The sequence below is a fragment of the Acipenser ruthenus genome, chromosome 18 (assembly GCF_902713425.1).
Source record: "Acipenser ruthenus chromosome 18, fAciRut3.2 maternal haplotype, whole genome shotgun sequence".
NCBI classification, from domain to species: Eukaryota; Metazoa; Chordata; class Actinopteri; order Acipenseriformes; family Acipenseridae; genus Acipenser; species Acipenser ruthenus.
In genome coordinates this window covers 32,143,957-32,167,274 of record NC_081206.1, presented here as the reverse complement: position 1 = coordinate 32,167,274, position 23,318 = coordinate 32,143,957, and the positions used below count along the sequence as shown (strand labels likewise).

Here is a 23,318-nt window from a genome sequence, read left to right as displayed (position 1 = left end):
ATGAGAGAGATGAGCTGCTAATACAAACCATGAGAGAGATGAGCTGCTAATGCAAACCATGAGAGAGATGAGCTGCTACTGCAAACCATGAGAGAGATGAGCTGCTACTGCAAACCATGAGAGAGATGAGCTGCTAATGCAAACCATGAGAGAGATGAGCTGCTAATGCAAACCATGAGAGAGATGAGCTGCTACTGCAAACCATGAGAGAGATGAGCTGCTAATACAAACCATGAGAGAGATGAGCTGCTACTGCAAACCATGAGAGAGATGAGCTGCTACTGCAAACCATGAGAGAGATGAGCTGCTACTGCAAACCATGAGAGAGATGAGCTGCTAATACAAACCATGAGAGAGATGAGCTGCTAATGCAAACCATGAGAGAGATGAGCTGCTACTGCAAACCATGAGAGAGATGAGCTGCTACTGCAAACCATGAGAGATGAGCTGCTAATGCAAACCATGAGAGAGATGAGCTGCTAATACAAACCATGAGAGAGATGAGCTGCTAATACAAACCATGAGAGAGATGAGCTGCTAATACAAACCATGAGAGAGATGAGCTGCTAATGCAAACCATGAGAGAGATGAGCTGCTAATACAAACCATGAGAGAGATGAGCTGCTAATGCAAACCATGAGAGAGATGAGCTGCTAATGCAAACCATGAGAGAGATGAGCTGCTACTGCAAACCATGAGAGAGATGAGCTGCTAATACAAACCATGAGAGAGATGAGCTGCTACTGCAAACCATGAGAGAGATGAGCTGCTAATGCAAACCATGAGAGAGATGAGCTGCTACTGCAAACCATGAGAGAGATGAGCTGCTACTGCAAACCATGAGAGAGATGAGCTGCTACTGCAAACCATGAGAGAGATGAGCTGCTAATGCAAACCATGAGAGAGATGAGCTGCTAATGCAAACCATGAGAGAGATGAGCTGCTACTGCAAACCATGAGAGAGATGAGCTGCTAATACAAACCATGAGAGAGATGAGCTGCTACTGCAAACCATGAGAGAGATGAGCTGCTACTGCAAACCATGAGAGAGATGAGCTGCTAATGCAAACCATGAGAGAGATGAGCTGCTACTGCAAACCATGAGAGAGATGAGCTGCTAATACAAACCATGAGAGAGATGAGCTGCTACTGCAAACCATGAGAGAGATGAGCTGCTACTGCAAACCATGAGAGAGATGAGCTGCTACTGCAAACCATGAGAGAGATGAGCTGCTAATACAAACCATGAGAGAGATGAGCTGCTAATGCAAACCATGAGAGAGATGAGCTGCTACTGCAAACCATGAGAGAGATGAGCTGCTACTGCAAACCATGAGAGATGAGCTGCTAATGCAAACCATGAGAGAGATGAGCTGCTAATACAAACCATGAGAGAGATGAGCTGCTAATACAAACCATGAGAGAGATGAGCTGCTAATGCAAACCATGAGAGAGATGAGCTGCTAATACAAACCATGAGAGAGATGAGCTGCTAATGCAAACCATGAGAGAGATGAGCTGCTAATGCAAACCATGAGAGAGATGAGCTGCTAATGCAAACCATGAGAGAGATGAGCTGCTAATGCAAACCATGAGAGAGATGAGCTGCTACTGCAAACCATGAGAGAGATGAGCTGCTAATACAAACCATGAGAGAGATGAGCTGCTACTGCAAACCATGAGAGAGATGAGCTGCTACTGCAAACCATGAGAGAGATGAGCTGCTAATGCAAACCATGAGAGAGATGAGCTGCTACTGCAAACCATGAGAGAGATGAGCTGCTAATACAAACCATGAGAGAGATGAGCTGCTACTGCAAACCATGAGAGAGATGAGCTGCTACTGCAAACCATGAGAGAGATGAGCTGCTACTGCAAACCATGAGAGAGATGAGCTGCTACTGCAAACCATGAGAGAGATGAGCTGCTAATACAAACCATGAAAGAGATGAGCTGCTAATGCAAACCATGAGAGAGATGAGCTGCTACTGCAAACCATGAGAGAGATGAGCTGCTACTGCAAACCATGAGAGATGAGCTGCTAATGCAAACCATGAGAGAGATGAGCTGCTAATACAAACCATGAGAGAGATGAGCTGCTAATACAAACCATGAGAGAGATGAGCTGCTAATGCAAACCATGAGAGAGATGAGCTGCTAATACAAACCATGAGAGAGATGAGCTGCTAATGCAAACCATGAGAGAGATGAGCTGCTAATGCAAACCATGAGAGAGATGAGCTGCTACTGCAAACCATGAGAGAGATGAGCTGCTAATACAAACCATGAGAGAGATGAGCTGCTACTGCAAACCATGAGAGAGATGAGCTGCTAATGCAAACCATGAGAGAGATGAGCTGCTAATGCAAACCATGAGAGAGATGAGCTGCTAATGCAAACCATGAGAGAGATGAGCTGCTACTGCAAACCATGAGAGAGATGAGCTGCTACTGCAAACCATGAGAGAGATGAGCTGCTAATGCAAACCATGAGAGAGATGAGCTGCTAATGCAAACCATGTCGAAAACCATTTGAACTCTGAGCGCATGATTGTGTTATAAACGCTCCCAACCTGTGGTTGGACTGGGGTTCACTTGGGGGTCCCTGATAACGACAGCTAGCCTTTCCCCACACCCCCCAGCCTGCGCTCTGATCCGTCTAGGGGTCCCCCTGCTTCATGTTCCCCTAGTTTACCTTGGCTTGCCATGCTTTTTCAATATGCTTTACCATGCCGCTCTAGGCTTCACAGTGCTTACCTCCGCTGTGCCATGCGTTACTACGCTTTGCTGTGCTTTTGCTAGGCTCAGCTTTTACTGTTAAAGGATTGTTAGGAGGGTATTTTGAACAGACTCTATCAGCGCATCACCCAGTGATGTAATCAAACTACGAATAGATGACTCCGGCATGCATTATTTAAGAGCTTGTATTACAGTTTCTTGTTCGGGTTTGGTTTTGCTTCTCATTTACGGTGTTAGAATTGCGCTAATGACGGTGACTTTTGATTTTGGACCAAACTACCAACAGATCCAGAAATGTGTTTTTTTTTTTTCTTGAACAGCAGCGGCCTCTGCGGGAAGGACGAGGGACTGCAGCAGAGGCAGCAGCAGCCGCCGAGGGGCGTGCCTGCTCTTTTTTAGTTCCTGCTCTTTTTTAGTTTAGTTGACGCAGCAGAGGTCTGGAGACGTCGTGCACGCAGTAGTGTGTTCACGTGATATCACAGGACCCTTATCAGTACTCAACATGTTTTTGATACGCGGCCCAGGAAAGCATGGTATACAAACAGAGGCGTCACGTTATGGAAAGATAACAAACAAGATGAAAACACGCAGAATGGAGATGTTCTCCGCCCTGCATTGTCTGAGCGCTGTACTGGGGATTTGAGCTAATGTGTCTGCCTTGGTTAGGAGGAGAGCCATCGGGTGCGTTCACCGAGATCATTGTGCGCAGAATCTGTGCAGAATCTGACTAATTTAGCCAATGGGTGCGCTCACGGAGATCATGCTTAGAAGATCATTTGCTAAATCGGTCCGATTCCGCACAGAATGATCTCCGTGAACGCACCCATTCTCTCACCGCCGGAGTTAAAAAACCCCACAAAACTCCGCTTCCCTGCCTGGCGGCGTAGTGACGCAACGTGGAAGCCAAACATCAGTGGGCGTGGCGCCGTTAATCAATATTCACACCGCCTCATGAATTATTAATGAGACGCGGTGTCAGTGTTGAGGAGTCGCTGCGCTTCATTTAGTAAACGTGTCATGTAATAATATTAATAATAATGATGATGATTACCAAGCAGTCATTTAGAGAACCAAATGTGCTGAACATCGACTGTTTAAAACTCGATACAAACCCCAATCTTGTCAAAACATCACAACTGTATGTTGAATGTCAATTAAATATTTTGTACATATTTATGTTTTTTAAAAAAAAAATTATTTGTATTTATTTGGCAGACGCTTTTATCCAATCTCTTTTGTGTTTATTTAACATTATTTATTTTACCAAAAAAAAAACAAAAAACTATAACGGTTCTTTTTGGAGTCGGGTCTCGTGACGCCTTGTTTGTTTGTTTGTTTGTTTGTTTGTTTGTTTTGGAATGTAAAGCGATTCCATGATGAATATTTAAATGCAGCCTCTTGAATACCGAAGCGGCAGCATGACGTGTCAGTTCTGGCTGGGCGGGGCCGCGGCAGGTGAGGTGGGGGGAGTTCTGTGGCGTGTAACCGGCAGCGAGACAGACAGAAACAGAGAGACAGAGACGGGCGTCTTGACCAGCGTTGAAACTGAAACACGAACACGCTTGCACATTACAGCTCTGGGATTTGATATCGAAATCAGCCTGCGTGAGAAGACCACGGTGTATCACTGGGACCATCGCCATGTTCAGCTGGGTTAACCGGGAGCACGGCGGCAGGAACGCGGAGGGGGAGATGTTTCAGACGGTCACGGAGGGGCTGCAGTCTCTCTACACTAAGAAGCTGCTGCCGCTGGAGCAAACCTACCTGTTTAACGATTTTCACTCGCCAGCCCTGGAGCCGGCGGATTTTAACAACAAGCCGATGGTGCTGCTTGTCGGACAGTACTCCACGGGCAAAACCACCTTCATCAGGTGAGAGAAGCGCTTTAATCAGGCATACATAAGTGCAGTGTGCGTCCCAAGCAACGCCACGTTTCCACGTCGTTCTCTCGGTGTATTCCAGTGACAATGCAGCTGGAGTTAGTTTGCAGATCTGTAGTGCCCTGCGCTGTTTCATATTGATCTCGCAGTGTCACTGTGTTGTTGCGTGCGCGGTACCCGGTAGTTGCACACTGTAGTTACTGCTTCCGCTTAAATAAACCGCGTGTTGTTTGTTGTGTAAGTTAGCTGCTTTCTGAAACGTCTTTAAATCGGTAACGGTGTAGCACTTTGCGTGTGCTGTGATTTTAATAACTGAGAAACGAGTCGTCAGCAGACACACACACGGCAAGCAGTTGTTAATAATAGTTGTCCACACTGTTTTCAATGCAAGCTTGCATACATTATAATACACAGTGCCGGACTGGTGTGTTGGTGCGTCACACATCTCAACCCGCGTCAGTGCTGTATCCTGACTGAACTGTACCGGACAGTGACTAACCTAATACTGTATGCTAATCTAACTCCGAGCATCATGTCAGCATCCCCAGTTAGCTCGACCCGCTGATCCCCAGAGTTAGCTCGACCCGCTGATCCCCAGAGTTAGCTCGACCCGCTGATCCCCAGAGTTAGCTCGACCCGCTGATCCCCAGAGTTAGCTCGACCCGCTGATCCCCAGAGTTAGCTCGACCCGCTGATCCCCAGAGTTAGCTCGACCCGCTGATCCCCAGAGTTAGCTCGACCCGCTGATCCCCAGAGTTAGCTCGACCCGCTGATCCCCAGAGTTAGCTCGACCCGCTGAACCCCAGAGTTAGCTCGACCCGCTGATCCCCAGCTACTCGACTCCGTTCATAATTTCAGCTGTAGTTTCCCATCATCCCTCTCTGTACAGCATGGGCGAGGCTGCAGAGCACTTCAATAAGAAGCCTCTGTGTGTTTTGAATGTGCAGTCATGTGATACCATCCTGTTGGGGAATGCATGTGTGAGATACAAGGTGCCAGTCACAGAGGTTGGACAAAAAAAATATAACAGAACATCTTTCTTAACACTGTCAAGAGGGTGTAGGGCCATCGTGGGCATCCAGTGCTTTTAAAAAGAGCATTTTCCAGCACTGGGGAATCCCCCTGAATTACATCACACACCTGTCCATGGCTATCCTGGGATTAGCACTGTTCCAGGTACAGTAAAATGCTCTTGAGAAAACTCAGCTGTGACTTATCCCAGTGGGCTATATGTTGATGAAACCAACCTGAAACATGTTCACTCAGGCTGTGCAGAGATGCAAATAAGACTCCTGTTGCATAGCAGTGTCACCCGGTCCAGCTTTTAATGAGCTTGGTTAGCCACTGTGTTTATAGGTAACTCAGGTGTGTCTTATTAAACTACTAGTAAAACCAGCAATGGATCAGACTGCTGTGCAATGGGAGTCTTATTCCCATCCCTGCTGTGACTGAAACTAACTTGAAACAGGGAGCAAGAGCCTCTCACAGAGCCCTGGAATAGCACGGCTCTTTTTACTGCCTAATGGTAACATAATCCAAGATTAGTGCTGGTCGAGGTGTGTGAGAAATTGAATGAAGGCAGGCTGTCACAGGGAGGTCAGGTGAGTGGATTCTCGTCCACACCTTGAAGTGACGTACACACTAGTAGGGCTGAACGCAATTTGCATAACAATAAAACCAACTAACGTTCCTGAAAACATTGCTCCCCATCCAGCAGGCAATTGCAGAATGCACTGAAGTCAACTATGCAGGTAACAATGGAATGAATTTAGTGTCCCGCAGATTCTCTCTGAGTTTAAACGTTGCGCCTCTTTGTAGTAAGCTAAGCTGAAGCATTGCATGCGTTTCATGACTGAGCTGGCCTCTGTCTCTCCCGGTATTCACTCTGAATCCTTGAACCACGCTGCTCTAGAGGAGACTTGACATGTAACACATTTCGTTAGGCAGAAGTCTCCTCTAAGACTCCTCGGGAGAGAGTGTACCAAAAATAACTGTGCTTGCAGCTCCGCTGTGCGGCAATCCACAGTGCTCAGCTAGTTCTGAAAAGAAACAGTCAAACATATGCAGGGCAGAGAGGTCTGCTGTAATCAGTAAGGGTTATGAGCCATGTTTTAGGATATTAAGATACGCTCCTGTTTAGATCATGAAAAACAGGGTCCCTGAATTCAAGAATAAACAAAACAGAGGAGTCCTGCTTTACAGGGATGGGAATAAGACTGCTATTGCATAGCAGTGTGACCCGTTCCAGGTTTTACTGCCTGCTTGATTAGCCCCAGTGTATGGCTATCAAGCTTAAGTCTTATTTCCATCCCTGGGTTTCAAAGTCAATCATGCTACAGTATGTTCTTCCAGTCCAGCCAGTTCTGGTTGTTTCTCATCAGTTAATCACAGATCACTTGTGAAGCTGCATACCCAGATGTACTGAGTAAGTGTCTGTGCTTTTCCTGTGCTTATCTCTGCTTGTTCTTCAGCCCCTCTGGCTGGATGACAGTCCTGTGTTCGTCAGTCCCTTTGATCTGCAGGCCAGTGCTGTCGCTGGGCTCCGGAGGGAGGGCTGTGGGATAGGAAGCGAGTGTTTTCATTGTCTTGGTCTGACACCAGTGCCACTGTCTGATTGTTTACTGCCATTAATAGCACTTGCTATCGTCCCCTGCATCCTTCTTTAAAACCCTGACCTGCACCGGGGCTGCAGAAGATACAGCAGTTAACCCTTTACTGCTGGAAGGTGTTCTGATAACTGCGCTGGACTCTCCTCTACAGTGCTGATGTTTTTAAAACAAGCCCTTCTGGGGTATCTTAATACCAGCACCCTGAAATTTGAAAAACCTTGAAAATTTGAAAATCACCCAGGCTTTGGGGTGGCAAAGTACTGTACCTCCTGGTGCCTCTTGGAGCAGGACTGTGCAGCAGGTTGTCTGTAGCTCTGTCTGTCTCTGTGTGTCTGTCTCTGATCCTGTGTGTCTGGTGCAGGACTGTACAGCAGGTAATCAGTATCCCTGTGTGTCTCCCTCTCTCTGGTTGCAGGTACCTCCTGGAGCAGGATTTCCCAGGGATGCGGATCGGTCCCGAGCCCACGACAGACTCCTTCATCGCGGTGATGCACGGGGAGACCGAGGGCGTCATTCCCGGGAACGCCCTGGTCGTGGATCCAAACAAACCCTTCCGGAAACTCAACTCCTTCGGGAACGCCTTCCTCAACAGGTAGGGTGGCGCGATCCACAGCAGCACTCAGGACAGAGAGACAGGCAATGCAAGGCTCTGCATTCCCATCACAAATAGAAACACGCCTTCCTTACCTTCACTGAGCTCTGTTTATGCACCCCAGCGCCCCAACGTTTACGGCAAGGTTTCAGGAAAGAGAACGAGGAATACCCCTCCCCTCCCCCTCTCCTCTCGGTGCCCTGTGCAGAGCACGCACTGTGTGTCTCTGTCTCTGAGCTCTGAACTCAGGTCAGGGAGCTGGTTTCCTCTCAATTGTTTTTAAGATGTTGAATGTATTTATATTAAAAGGAAAAGGGTTTGGAGTGGGGATTGACGCAGATACTCTGGCAAGCTCGGACATCACTAGATAAAAATACAGTAAGACCCGCTTGAGATACGGCTGAAAAAACAAACCAACCAACCGCCGGTTCTTGTTTATAAGCGATTCCACGCCGTTGAACTCTTAAAGGTCCTGAGACTCTCGATTAACTTGTGGTACGGGCTGCTTGAGTTGGGTTGAGAGGAGGAGGAGGAGGAAGAGGAAGAGGGCATTGGAAAGAGAAGACCGAAGGGGGGGGGGGGCACTGTGTGCATTTCTAGTTAAAGTGTGTGATTGGGTTAATGCGCATGAATGGAGGCCCTGGGCTCTTCAGTGTGTACACAGAGGCTCTCCTTCTCTAGCACTGTTTCCACCCCAAACATACACCCCCCAAACACTAGGGACAGACCCAGCATTGTGCTGCTGCAAACACACAACGATCTCTCCAGTTCAGTAAAGTCACAGGCCGTTGACAATGCTGTCTGTATCAGGGAGTGTCAGACACGGGCTGCTTAACTACAGCCTGGGTTGTGACGAGAGTAAACGCAGACACGTTCTTATATACCCAGATTCAGATACTCCCCAGAAGAATATCCCTAGATAAAACTCAAAAGGGCAACCCCCGGAGCGGACAGGCTGAAAGCAGAGGTCTGTGTGTGGAGGAGTGTCTGCAGGAGTAGCAGGGAGCGGACAGGCTGAAAGCAGAGGTCTGTGTGTGGAGGAGTGTCTGCAGGAGTAGCAGGGAGCGGACAGGCTGAAAGCAGAGGTCTGTGTGTGGAGGAGTGTCTGCAGGAGTAGCAGGGAGCGGACAGGCTGAAAGCAGAGGTCTGTGTGTGGAGGAGTGTCTGCAGGAGTAGCAGGGAGCGGACAGGCTGAAAGCAGAGGTCTGTGTGTGGAGGAGTGTCTGCAGGAGTAGCAGGGAGCGGACAGGCTGAAAGCAGAGGTCTGTGTGTGGAGGAGTGTCTGCAGGAGTAGCAGGGAGCGGACAGGCTGAAAGCAGAGGTCTGTGGAAGAGCTACTAGTGTTGATACAACCCACACACCGTCCTGTAGCTCTGTTACATACTGCTTTAGAATTCATACACAACTTAAACATCCAGCTTCATTTGTTTTCTGTCAACCTTTTATTGTCCCTGCCCCTCTAACCCTGTCGCTCTGCTCCTCTCTGCAGGTTTGTCTGCTCCCAGATGCCCAACCAGGTGCTGCAGAGTATCAGCGTGATTGACACCCCCGGGATCCTGTCTGGAGAGAAGCAGCGCATCAGTCGAGGTGGGTCTGCCTGCTGGGTCTGTAGAGCCACTGATACAACCCGTCAGTGAGGTGGGTCTGCCCGCTGGGTCTGTAGAGCCACTGATACAACCCGTCAGTGAGGTGGGTCTGCCCGCTGGGTCTGTAGAGCCACTGATACAACCCGTCAGTGAGGTGGGTCTGCCCGCTGGGTCTGTAGAGCCACTGATACAACCCGTCAGTGAGGTGGGTCTGCCCGCTGGGTCTGTAGAGCCACTGATACAACCCGTCAGTGAGGTGGGTCTGCCTGCTGAGTCTGTAGAGCCACTGATACACCCCGTCAGTGAGGTGGGTCTGCCCGCTGGGTCTGTAGAGCCACTGATACACCCCGTCAGTGAGGTGGGTCTGCCCGCTGGGTCTGTAGAGCCACTGATACACCCCGTCAGTGAGGTGGGTCTGCCTGCTGGGTCTGTAGAGCCACTGATACACCCCGTCAGTGAGGTGGGTCTGCCCGCTGGGTCTGTAGAGCCACTGATACACCCCGTCAGTGAGGTGGGTCTGCCCGCTGGGTCTGTAGAGCCACTGATACACCCCGTCAGTGAGGTGGGTCTGCCTGCTGAGTCTGTAGAGCCACTGATACACCCCGTCAGTGAGGTGGGTCTGCCCGCTGGGTCTGTAGAGCCACTGATACACCCCGTCAGTGAGGTGGGTCTGCCCACTGGGTCTGTAGAGCCACTGATACACCCCGTCAGTGAGGTGGGTCTGCCCGCTGGGTCTGTAGAGCCACTGATACACCCCGTCAGTGAGGTGGGTCTGCCCGCTGGGTCTGTAGAGCCACTGATACACCCCGTCAGTGAGGTGGGTCTGCCCGCTGGGTCTGTAGAGCCACTGATACAACCCGTCAGTGAGGTGGGTCTGCCCGCTGGGTCTGTAGAGCCACTGATACAACCCGTCAGGGTGGGTCTGCCCGCTGGGTCTGTAGAGCCACTGATACACCCCGTCAGTGAGGTGGGTCTGCCCGCTGGGTCTGTAGAGCCACTGATACAACCTGTCAGTGAGGTGGGTCTGCCCGCTGGGTCTGTAGAGCCACTGATACACCCCGTCAGTGAGGTGGGTCTGCCCGCTGAGTCTGTAGAGCCACTGATACAACCCGTCAGTGAGGTGGGTCTGCCCGCTGGGTCTGTAGAGCCACTGATACACCCCGTCAGGGAGGTGGGTCTGCCCGCTGAGTCTGTAGAGCCACTGATACAACCCGTCAGTGAGGTGGGTCTGCCTGCTGGGTCTGTAGAGCCACTGATACACCCCGTCAGTGAGGTGGGTCTGCCCGCTGGGTCTGTAGAGCCACTGATACACCCCGTCAGTGAGGTGGGTCTGCCCGCTGGGTCTGTAGAGCCACTGATACACCCCGTCAGTGAGGTGGGTCTGCCAGCTGGGTCTGTTGAGCCACTGATACAACCCGTCAGTGAGGTGGGTCTGCCTGCTGGGTCTGTAGAGCCACTGATACACCCCGTCAGTGAGGTGGGTCTGCCCGCTGGGTCTGTAGAGCCACTGATACAACCCGTCAGTGAGGTGGGTCTGCCCGCTGGGTCTGTAGAGCCACTGATACACCCCGTCAGTGAGGTGGGTCTGCCCGCTGAGTCTGTAGAGCCACTGATACAACCCGTCAGTGAGGTGGGTCTGCCCGCTGGGTCTGTAGAGCCACTGATACAACCCGTCAGTGAGGTGGGTCTGCCCGCTGGGTCTGTAGAGCCACTGATACACCCCGTCAGTGAGGTGGGTCTGCCCGCTGGGTCTGTAGAGCCACTGATACACCCCGTCAGTGAGGTGGGTCTGCCCGCTGTGAACACATTTCCTCCAGCAGGAATTCTGTTGTGCTGCTGACTCTGAGCTCTGCACTTTCACTTCATTTCACTCTGATTTGATGTATTGAACTAACTACTGTGACTGATACACACACACACGCACGCACGCACGCACACGCATACGCACACACACACACACACGCACGCACGCACACGCATACGCACACACGCGCACACACAAGCAAGCAAGCACTGAAATGCACAAACTGGCTGAAAACATGACCCAGGGCAGAGTCAGATTTAGCAAAGTACTAACCACAGTATTGCAAGGGACAATGCATAGTACAGCTGTTTGGGTCAGCAATAGCATGGACTTGGTGAAATTAGCTAGAGTCAGTGTTTTTTCTTTTTGTTTTGTAAGCGTAAGTTACGAGGGCTCACATCTTTAAAATCAGAAGATCATTGCAAAACCCTTGCTGCTGGTGAGGCTTCTAAAAATATTCATTTGCAAGTATTTCCCAATGCTGAATAAGCAGATACAGAAATAATGCACTCAATGTAACCCTGGGTTTTGAAGCTTTATTAAAAACGTCTCATTCAATTAAATGACACACACTCGCAGTATTGAACCCTCCAGAGCATGTCAGTGCTGGCTTTGGATAGAAGGGTTTAGCTAGGACCTCCAGGTGTGAGCTCAGTGTGTTTGAAACAGGCTGCTTCTCATTGGATAGAAGGGTTTAGCTAGGACCTCCAGGTGTGAGCTCAGTGTGTTTGAAATAGGCTGCTTCTCATTGGATAGAAGGGTTTAGCTAGGACCTCCAGGTGTAAGCGCAGTGTGTTTGAAATAGGCTGCTTCTCATTGGATAGAAGGGTTTAGCTAGGACCCCCAGGTGTGAGCTCAGTGTGTTTGAAATAGGCTGCTTCTCATTGGATAGAAGGGTTTAGCTAGGACCTCCAGGTGTGAGCGCAGTGTGTTTGAAACAGGCTGCTTCTCATTGGATAGAAGGGTTTAGCTAGGACCTCCAGGTGTGAGCTCAGTGTGTTTGAAACAGGCTGCTTCTCATTGGATAGAAGGGTTTAGCTAGGACCTCCAGGTGTGAGCTCAGTGTGTTTGAAACAGGCTGCTTCTCATTGGATAGAAGGGTTTAGCTAGGACCTCCAGGTGTGAGCTCAGTGTGTTTGAAACAGGCTGCTTCTCATTGATCTGGACTCTCTCTGAGCTGGTTCTGGGATGAGGAAAGAAATGATTCAATTGAAAGTGTTGGAATGACCCTAATAACTACTCGTGTGATGATGTCATTCTTTAGGGAGCATTTGTCTTGAAACACAGACTTTATAAAATGTGTGTTTTGGAAGCATAAACATATATTTTTATGAATTAATTAACCATTTCAGGCCACTTCTAGACTGCAGCAGCAATTCCAACCGCATAATATCACATTAGTTTAAAGATGAAACTTTAAAGTAGAGCAGACCAGCGTCTCCCAGGCCCTCCTTCAGTGTACACAGCTGTTCAATGTACAAGGCCTCCCAGAAACACAATCGTTTTCTGAAGTGTGCATTTACAGTGAAATGAAAGTTACTTTGGGTTGTGGTTCCCTTTTTATAGTTTGCAGCGTGGAAGTAGATTTCTAGGTGCGGGTAGTTTGGGGGAAAGCCATGTCCCTTGCTGTCACAGGCTGGCTGTTTCATCGTTGTGATAAGCCTGCTCACTGAGTTTCCATTCCAGCAGTTCCACAGTGTCTCAGTGTTCGTACTGAAGTGGGAGACTCCTGCCATTCTGACACGAGGCTGGTGTTTTTATCCAGAATCAGTGAAGAGGGGCTTCATGGGAAACGTCGTTCATAACTTCAGAAACTCGGCAGTAAGGCACAGGCTTGTAGTAAATATTATAAATCATGTAAGAAATCCACCGATTTCTAAGGGTTTGTCAAACGTCCAGCACAATTATAAAAGTTGATGTCATGTGCAGGGCGTCTCTTTTTAGAAGAGATCTCATTTTGCACAGTTTGAGCATCCTGAGTCGCTCAGCTTAGCCCAGTCTGCATCTCTTGCCCAGTCTGCATGTGATCTACAATAAGACACACCCTACACACATGTGTGTGTATAATATATACACACACACACACACAGGAGGTCTAAAAAGGAACTTTGTTATTTTGACACAGGTTTCGAGTCTTTTTATATATAAAACAACTGGTTCAGTTCCTCTTTCAGACAGAGTCTCAGCAAAAGCACAAGCATAATAAGAAATCGAAACGAGGGGAAGCCCACAGCTGGTGAAACTGGGCTGTTCTCAGCGGGGTAGGGGGTTTTCTGACATCTGTTGGTTTGTGAACAGTGTTCCAGTTTGAACCTCTCCACTCTGTAATAAGTTCCATTAGACCTGGCTGGCTGCTCCCTGTAAAAGGGAGGCGTTTTATAAGTGCAGTAACACTCCAGGGTGTTCATATATGGTTCTGAATCCACAGGCCTGGGCTGTTTCACGACACTTGTGCTTTGCCTCGTGTAGAACAACACCCCTGGGTGTGTCTTAGTCCTGGCTCTTTCAATGAACTTTTGGGCGCTCTACTTTTTTCATTCTTAAAAAAATCAGATAAAAGCTTGTAAGTCCAATATAAATATATATAATAAGTTCTCCTGCATATACTTCTAGTTGCACAATTGGGTATTTTGAAGTTCTAGATTAATACCCCCAAAAATTCAGAAATGCAAAATGCAGTAGAGCCAGCACTGCAGCATTGCCAGGTCTGGATTCCTCCTGCTTGTGAAACTGGTTTTGCTGAGCTTGTTTGGGCTTGCAGGCTGGGCTGTCCTTGTGGTTTGAAGTGCCAGTAACCCAGTGAATAGTCACAAGGATACTGCAGTGTGTGTGTGTGTGTGCTTGGTTCAGTGTTCACACCCTCACTGTGTGTTGTATACAGTGTGTGCTTGGTTCAGTGTTCACGCCCTCACTCTGTTAAGTTGCATGTTTGCTCCTCCCTCTGCAGGCTATGACTTCGCACAGGTGCTGCAGTGGTTTGGGGAGCGGGTGGATCGCATCATCCTGCTCTTCGACGCTCACAAGCTGGACATCTCGGACGAGTTCTCGGAGGCCATCCGCGCGTTCCGCGGCCAGGACGACAAGATCCGCGTGGTGCTCAACAAGGCCGACCAGGTGGACACGCAGCAGCTGATGCGGGTGTACGGCGCCCTCATGTGGTCGCTGGGCAAGGTGATCAACACCCCCGAGGTGGCACGCGTGTACCTGGGCTCCTTCTGGTCCAAACCCCTGCAGAACATGGAGAACCGCAAGCTCTTCGAGGCTGAGGCCCAGGACCTGTTCAAGGACATCCAGAGCCTCCCACGCAACGCAGCCCTGCGCAAACTCAACGACCTCATCAAGAGAGCGCGGCTCGCCAAGGTACGAGGGCAGGGGAGACGGGAGAGATGTATTTGAACTGTTTGAAAGAATGTCTGAAGTTCCACAGTACGGGTCATATGTAGCTGTTGTGAGGAGGAGATGAGGTATCACATTCTTATCAGATTGTAATGTTCCACTGTACCACTTCCACGTGCCCTTCTGTATGCACAGTAACTCGGTAAGGGTTAGAAAGCAAGTCGCTTTGGCTGGTGTACGCACGAGTATTCCTGCACTGTTTAATTCTGAATGTGAACGGAATGGAACACAATAAAATAAATACCATTGACAACGTTGCTCAGAGGAGCTAAACAAATATTGGAAGCAGAACTGTGCTGGTTTGTTTTTAACAGTGCTGCCACCTTTATTTAAATGCCGTAAGCAAGCACAAACCCTTTCAGTGAGCTGTGAGCCAGGCCCGTCTTATCTCTTCCGGAGTGAGTTTCCATCAGCCAGGCGAGAGAGAGAGGAAATGAATGTGCTGTGCGTTCCTTCCTGCCCAGCGCTGTCCGTCCCGACGCTCCCCGTGCCCGGCTGCTGACTCGCGTCGCTGCAGAGCCTGCCAGTTACTGGACTGGCTTAGTGTTCCAGGGAGGGAGCTTCCTGTTTGTGTTCTTGTTTTGCGCCTCGTCTTCGTTGTAACCCGAAGCTGGACCCCTCGAAAGCTCTTGTTGTTTGACTGTCATGTTTACTTGTGCTGTTGCACTCCTGTACCAGATACTGCATCTTAAACAAGGGATATCCTGAAGAAGAATGGATGTAGGAATCTGTGTCCGTGCCATTCAGTTACCTCTAGTATTATTAATACGTTCTGCTTCCCAGTGTTTTTACAAACCGTTCAGGTATTTCAAGGTCATCTGAAGCCCTGGCAACTGTTTATTAAAAGAAAAACACTGTTGAACAGGAGACATCTTTTTTTGTTTTTTTAAAATGCTTTTGTTGTCTTTCCTGGGCTCGGCTGCCTCCTCACTGTTTCAGATCAGAATCTGTGTTGAAAGAAAAACAAAGAAAGGAAAATGAATGAAGGAGTGGGAGAGCGTGAGAGAAGTCCTTCCTTCCTCTGTCCCTCGCTCTGTTTCCTCAGTGGTTGGGAGGGGTGGGAGTGTGTCTGTTGCAGGCTCCCTCACAGTCTCCAGGGTTTGTTTTTCAGAGCTGAAAGTTTCCGAAACCGCGCTCTCAAATATAAAGCAAGTCCTGCTGCAAGAGCGATCATTTATACAGTACGCTTCGTACATTTGTAAAGGTTGTTCTGTGCCACTGTCATCAAAGATACACACTGCTCCAGGGATGGCAATATTCCATAGCAGTTTGATCCGTTCCTGGTTTTGCTATGAGTTTAATAAGACACACCTGAGCTTGTTACCGATACACTGTGGCTCACCAAGCTCGTAGTAAAACCTGGAATGGCTGAAACTGCTACGCAATGTCAGTCTCATGTCTATCCTGGCGTCGTTTTAAACATGCTTCTGTGTGGCAGGTCCACGCCTACATCATCAGCCACCTGAAGAAGGAGATGCCGGCCGTGTTCGGGAAGGACTCCAAGAAGAAGGAGCTGATCAGCAAACTGCCTGAGATCTACACCGCCCTGCAGAGAGAGCATCACATCTCACCGGGGGACTTCCCTCCCGTCGCCAGGATGCAGGTAAAATACACTGCACTGAACACAGACACACTGCGACACACACCGGCACTGCGCACAGACACACTGCGACACACACACGCTGCAACATACACAGACACACTGCACACACACACACACACACACTGTGACACACACAGGCACTGCGCACAGACACTTCATACACACACACACACTGCAGAGAATGCAGAGATGGAAATAAGACTCCCGTTGCATAGAAGTTTGATCCATTCCTGGTTTCTCTAGGAGTTTGACACACCTGTGCTTGTTACCTGTACACTGTGGCTAATCAAGCTGGTAGTAAAACCTGGAGTGGGTGAGACTGCTGTGCAGTTGGAGTCTTGTTTTCATCCCTGTGATGATTTTGTCTCGCAGGAGCAGCTGCAGCACTATGACTTCAGCAAGTTCCCGCCCATGAAGATAAAGCTCATCGAGTCCGTGGACAAGATGCTGGCGACCAAGATCGCAGGGCTGATGACGCTGATCCGCGAGGAGGAGAGCGCCATGCCCGCGCGGATGGTGAGCGGAGGAGCCTTCCAGGGCTCTGAGGAGGGGCCCTTCGGGCACGGCTACGGGGAGGGGGCCGGGGAGGGGGCCGACACGGAGGACTGGATCGTGGCGCGGGACAAGCCCAAGTACGATGAGGTCTTCTACAGCCTCTCCCCCATCAACGGACGCATCTCCGGAGCCAACGCCAAGAAGGAGCTGGTGACCTCCAAGCTGCCCAACTCCGTGCTGGGCAAGATCTGGAAGCTGTCTGACTGCGACAGGGACGGCATGCTGGACGACGAGGAGTTCGCCCTGGCGCAGCACCTCATCAAGATCAAGCTGGAAGGCTTCGAGCTGCCCAACGAGCTGCCCGCCCACCTGCTGCCCCCCGCCCACAGGAAGCACCGCAGCGACGCCCTGTCCATCCCCTTCGCAGAGTAGGAGAGGAGGGACCAGGGGCCGCGGCTTTTAAAAGCAACACAGTCACTGTTGTATATATGTGTGTGTATATATATATATATATATATATATATATATATATATATATATATATATATATATATATATATATATATATATATATATAATTTTTTTTTTTAAACATTTTTGCCATTCCAGCTTTTAGAGGTAAGCTAAAGAATAAATAATAAAGCCGTGGTAAACGATGGTAAATGCGGATTCTAGCCGTGGTAAACGATGGTAAATGCGGATTCTAGCCATGGTAAATTCCTGTGCACTAGGATAGAAGTTTATTTTAGACACTGTTGTTGTGTATTTTGTGTAGCCTGTAATCGCGCAGGTTGTGTACATGCCTGTGTGTTTGTGTTGAAGTGTAAATATGCTGTAACAGTCCAGTGCAGTTCTGAAGAGCCTGTCTGAATCCAGTGTGTTATCGGTGTTGCTGTCTCACCGTGCTGCTGGTTGCACAGTCATGCATATTCACTCACATGCTGGCACTGCCACAGCTTTCTTCAGTCGTGGGGGTGCTTGTGTTCTGCAAGCACACGGGTTTATATGTGAAATGAAAGCAGTGGTGTCATGTTTCCACTGTGTGTCCCAGCTCTAACCCATGTGTCTGTTTGCATGGCTACACAGTGCAGCAGCCTCACAGGCAAAGCCTGGAATGGCTCAAACTGCAGAAGAAAAGAAGCAGCTGGGTTATAAATGCAAGACCCAGACGTTTTGAGGGGAAGTCTTTTGTCTGTGTTTAATTCAGTTTGCATTATTGTGACGGGAGTATCATCGACGCTGACCTCTCGTCGAGGTTCTCTTCCGTACAGCTGAGAGACACTCCAAAGACAGCCACCAAGAAAACATGAAAAAGATCTACAAAGGAATGGCTGAGCATAGGAGCTGAATAAACACCAAGATTAGGAGGACGTGGGGACATGAATGTAATGGGATCGCTCGTCTCGCCTCTCTCTTGAAGTAGCGTGTGCCCCGTTTTATTTAAATTAGTTTTTTTTTTCTGTAGAAGACACCGAAACGTTTTGATGTAGTAGTTGTTCTCCTTGTAAAGTGCTGATAGAGTTGTGGTCCAGCAGGTGTAGCTGTTGCGCTGCTGCTGAGCAGAGAGCTGCATTGAGTGTGTTCCTTATGACCGGCTTCGGCAGTGTAGACCCTGTCGAGTCTGTGTCTCTCTGAAATACCTCCGTGGTTTAGACATCCTCCTCATCATCATCATCATCACCTCCTCCCCAGGATCAGGCCCACTGACCACATGGCACATGGGTTTGTGGCTAATGAACAAACCCTTACAGAGCTAGTCTAACCTCTCTGTCAAATGCACACATAAAAAAGCCATGGCTGCAAAATCGCCTGGGGTTTCTTTAGAACGACCTTGGAGATGCTGTTTAGACACCTAATAATTCAGTACTTGACAGGGAGGTTGTAATACATACCCATACTATAATAGGTTATAATAAGAGTTTACATAGCACACAGTGACACCCGCTGGCATCAAAATGTAGCTGCAGCTATTTGTACAATTCTTCACTGCCCCCCTTATCATTGTGTAGTTTGTGTTTTTAAAAATAAGTAACGTGCGTACCAGCATGGAGAAGTGAACGAATACGAGGACGCTGGCTTGTATACCCTCGAGAGACGGCTCATTTTCAGATGTGAATGTGCGACACACTCCTTCTTAGCTGCTGTTGAGGTAGGGTGGGGAGGAGATGGTTACAGATTTGATGGAAAAACGTTTTCATCTTCTGCTTCATAACAAAAAAAATAATTTAAAAGCAGTTTGCTCCCAATAGCACACACTCCGTAACTGCTTACGTTGGTATAATATATAAAGTGATTTTATTTTTTACGATGAAAAATGTGTATTTTATTAATCTGTTAAAAGCATGTATCTATACTGTAAGCAAATGAAACCTGCAGATGTGCCAAGTCTGCGTCTAGTTTCTGCTTTCACTGCAGTGCCTGTTTGAAGTGGAGAGGAGAGCAGCAGGGTTAGCTGGGAACTGCTGTCAGGGACATTGTGATCGAGTGGATTACTGTTACTATTGTACTGTTGTTTAGGTCCTGCATCCCAAGCTTTCCTGTGTGTGTTGATTTCAGAATCTTTTCCTGTTCCGCTCTATTCTAGTTCATTCCTAAACTGCACGGGATGTCAGGTTTGCGTTCCTGAAGAATTCTTTGTCTGTGTGAGTTTGTGTCAGTCAACCCCAGGACTCCTCACACCTTCTGTTAGTGCAGATTGTATTCTCGTCTCACTCCGAAGGATATGTTTATGAATAGAATTCTTATTCTAACTATCGATCTCTCCCACTCATAATCGCACTTGTTCTTTCTTTACCTCTCTCTCTGTCTCTCCCTCGGTGTCTCTCTCTCGTGTCTCTCTCTCTCTCTCTCTGTCTCTCCCTCGGTGTCTCTCTCTCTCTCTCTCTCTCTCTCTCTGTCTCTCCCTCGGTGTCTCTCTCTCTCTCGCTCTCTCTCTCTCTCTCTCTCTCGCTGTCTCTCCCTCGGTGTCTCTCTCTCTCTCTCGCTGTCTCTCCCTCGGTGTCTCTCTCTCTCTCTCTCTCTCTCTGTCTCTCTCTCTCTCTCTTTTTTCTCTGTTAATCATTTGTGAAACTTGGCCAAGTCAAAGTGATCTATATTCATTATTAATGCTTTTATAATCAACTCTTTGAGATGTAGAAAATGTATATTTTTATGTAAAAAATAACCACAACAAATATTAAAAAGTAATCTTATATTTTAAATGGATGTTTGTTTTTTTTAAATGTCATTGTTTTAATCTTGTAATAAACTGAAGCCTTGCCCTATATATGTTTTATTGCATTTTTTTCTGTGTTCATTTTTAACTCCTCACTGCTATCATTGCTCATTCAGCACTGCTATCGACTGAGTTTTAAAAGTTGCTCAAACTCCTTCAGCAGCAGCAGCAGTTGCTTCCTGTAACCTTTACCCAGAGGCTGTGTGTCGTGAGCGATGTCAGGTGAGGGAGGGAGTGGGGGGGGGGGGGGGGTGGTTGTAAATGCTTTTCAAAGGTCGTTCTATCTCTCTCCCCCCCCCCCCTCTTCTCAGTTCTGCTTGGTCTCTATTGGACTCTGGAACACACCTTCTTAACTCCTCTGTGTTTTCTTGTATATCTTTTTCTTTTGCATGTTGATGCTAATATAGTGCTGAATTGTACTGTCCAGGAAGACGGCGCGTTGAACCCAGGTAAGACTGGATTCCAGACTCTCTGCCAGTAGGGTTTCGATCATCTTTGTTTTGATGCTGCTTTTGAAGATGTTTGCGCTGTGAAGTGTAAGGGCGTTGGCGTACAGAACGTTGTGAAATTCTAAAGGCTTTTCCAATGGATTGTGGCAGTGTGGGGGAAGCCAGGCCAGGAGAGAGTGTGCGGGGTAGGCTGTGCAGATACTGGGGTCCTCCACGCAGTTCCCTCACATGTTGTGTCAGCAGTATTCATTAAAACATTGTTCTACTGTTTATTTATATCTTCGGCCTTTAGCACCCCAAAAAAACCTTCACATACAGTTTATACAGCTCTATATTGTAACTGTTTCACTGCAAAACAAAGAGCTGAATAAGAAAGAGACGACATGAAAGCATGATTGCTTTACAAACATTGTTTGCTAGAAAATTCAAAGCATGATTGTGTTTGGTGAGCGCTTGGCATTTTTCAACTTCATTGATAAAACACAAAGAACTCTGTTAAGTGTTAGAGAAAGAAAGATGCTTTCCCCCTCACTCCCAATCTGCGCATTATTAAATACCAATCCATGATAGAGACAGCATTGAATTAAACAAATATTCTACCAATCTAATGGCTTGTCAGAGCCGAAGCTGTTAAAGCCACTCCTCTCGTATCTGCTGTTTGTCTTGCCTTTTGTTTCATTAATTTCATATAAAAGTCAGTTCTCTTGATTTCTCTGACAACACTTTACATTGCATTTTTAAAACCGGTTTCTTTTGAGTTTCAATTAACTTTCCAACTTAAAACATTTTAAGGGGAAGTAATGTGAAGAAATGTGAATATCTGCAGACCCCCTAGCCCTGGGATATTTAGTATCCACAGCACAGGACCCAGGATCCGGGTTTGACTTGTGATCTGAAGCACAGCCACCACAAGCACAGAGCCCCCTGTCTCCATGCTGGAGCAGCCCCCCCACTGCACACACAAGCACAGAGCCCCCTGTCTCTGGAGCAGCCCCCCCACTGCACACACAAGCACAGAGCCCCCTGTCTCTGGAGCAGCCCCCCCAATGCACACGCAAGCACAGAGCCTCCTGTCTCTGGAGCAGCCCCCCTCCACTGCACACACAAGCACAGAGCCCCCTGTCTCTGGAGCAGCCCCCCTCCACTGCACACACAAGCACAGAGCCCCCTGTCTCTGGAGCAGCCCCCCCCCCCACTGCACACACGGAAACACAGACTGTTTCTCAAAGGTCTCCCGTCGCAGTGCTGACCGAACCCAGTTATACGAGATCAGGCTCATTTAAATGACACATAAACTGCAGGTACTCCACACATGAGTCGGTGTAAACTGCTGTGAAAGTTCAATACGTTTATTACCAGTTTTACCACCCAAGTTTCAGATCATTGGCCTTTAGATGCTGACTGTAAAGTGGTCAGATGTCAGGAAGATAAGCAGCAGCAGGGTCAGCCCTGGACAGTACCTTTATGGGAGACCACCAGTCGCATCGTATGAAGTGGTGTTCATGCCTCAGTAGAGGGGTGCTTTCTCTTCGAGAGAGACAGCGTGTTTGCTAGAGTGTCCTGTGCTGTCAGTGGGGTCGTCTTTCAGGTTAGTAATTTTTGCACCAGCATAGAAATCAATTCCTGTAAACAGTGAACCAGTTGTTATTATTATTATTATTATTATTATTATTATTATTATTATTATTATACAAAGATGTGGCAGAAGGGTTTGCACAGGTGCTGTCACTGAATGTTGCAGAATGGATCAGAAACTCTGAGGAGTGTGTGATAAACTTGTTGAAGAAACACTGGTGCAAAATCAAGCGTGACTGACAGATAACCAATACATAACCAATGTGTGCATCAGACCCCACATTTATTAAATGGGGACCCCAGGGGAAATCGTTGGATGGAAATCAGTTTGGTGTGGCTCTGCTGGGAAGCAGGGTGAGTCATGCAGCCAGGAGCATGCTGGTTCGAATCCTGTTTGCACAGAGTTGTCGATCGTGGCTCGGGACCCACAGGGAGCAGGGATTAGGGAAGGAATCTGGCTGGGGACAGGGCCCCTCATGATTGCACAGCAGCGCCCCACAAGTCTGGGGATGAGCAGTATGGTAACAGCTGTTCGGCAGGTGAGGAGAGATGTTCTTGACATCATGAGCTCACCCGTTAGGCTTCAGTCCTCCTGGTTTCTAAGCGGGTTGCAGGGATGAGGCAGCGTTTCAGTTGTTCATGTCTGTGTGTTCTGGGATGATGGGTGAAGAACAAAGATAAGCAGTAATATTTTACAATTCTCTACAGACCAAATTCCAACCTTGTTTGTGTATTTATTTATTTTTTCTGTGCAATAAAAGGTTCAAGTGAATTTTGATGAAGAAGCAAGTTCTAGAGGACGAGCATTTGAAATGCACCAGGAATGTTTTTAATCTCAGAGACAGATACTGCTTCAGTCTGTAAATGCACCCTGTAAATTCCTTTGGGTGATTTAAACACTGCAGTTTACTGATAAACCCTCATGGGAACTGATTAACAAATAGAATGCCTGTAGAGGCAGCTAGCACAGTGTCACTTTTGAGATGTCATCGTTCTTGTCTATAAATATCTTTGGAGTGAATGGGGTGGAATGTGAGAGCTGCAGAGCCACTTCAAATAATTCTGTAAGTCTTCCCTGTCGGACACTTCCGTTTCCTGTGTCCTTCTCGCGTGTTACAGCGTTTTAAAAACACGACACCTGGGTTAATGGCAACTCTCAGTTTGCTTGCCTTAGTTTCAGGTAGTCCGTTGCTGTTACACTTCCTTGGTCATTTCCCCTCTATTTGGGGTCAAAGTATGTTACTGGCTGCAAAGCATGTCAGTCAATCGGGGCAGTAGCTCGCTGGTTAGCGATTGGAGAGTAAGCAGGGAGTGGGTGGCATCTATTTCACTCTCCACATGGAACTCCTTTGTCAGCCTCAGCCCCTTAACCCCTGA

General features: G+C 48.2%; 2 protein-coding genes across 2 annotated transcripts in view; both read left to right on the top strand.

Annotated features, from left to right (window-relative positions):
- Positions 1–4,145: 4,145 nt before the first annotated feature.
- Positions 4,146–19,966, top strand: LOC117422302 (EH domain-containing protein 4-like). The gene is made up of 6 exons (XM_058992021.1): positions 4,146–4,609; positions 7,643–7,819; positions 9,309–9,406; positions 14,157–14,569; positions 16,044–16,208; positions 16,581–19,966. Exons 1-6 carry the CDS (start codon positions 4,380–4,382, stop codon positions 17,133–17,135), a joined length of 1,638 nt encoding a protein of 545 aa, XP_058848004.1. The 5' UTR covers positions 4,146–4,379; the 3' UTR covers positions 17,136–19,966.
- Positions 19,967–20,240: 274 nt separating this feature from the next.
- The window catches only part of LOC117422559 (spectrin beta chain, non-erythrocytic 5-like), a 51,783-nt gene continuing 48,705 nt past the window's right edge, over positions 20,241–23,318 (top strand). The window contains exon 1 of the mRNA XM_058992020.1: positions 20,241–20,366. The gene's annotated coding sequence lies outside the window, so the exon portion shown is untranslated. The remainder of the gene's footprint in view (positions 20,367–23,318) is intronic.

Coding starts and splice junctions, on each gene's coding strand:
- LOC117422302 (XM_058992021.1), top strand. CDS start 4,380: ATGTTCAGCTGGGTTAACCGGGAGCACGGCGGCAGGAACGCGGAGGGG. Junction 14,570..16,043: donor AGAGAGCGCGGCTCGCCAAG/GTACGAGGGCAG, acceptor TCTGTGTGGCAG/GTCCACGCCTACATCATCAG. Junction 16,209..16,580: donor CTCCCGTCGCCAGGATGCAG/GTAAAATACACT, acceptor TTTGTCTCGCAG/GAGCAGCTGCAGCACTATGA.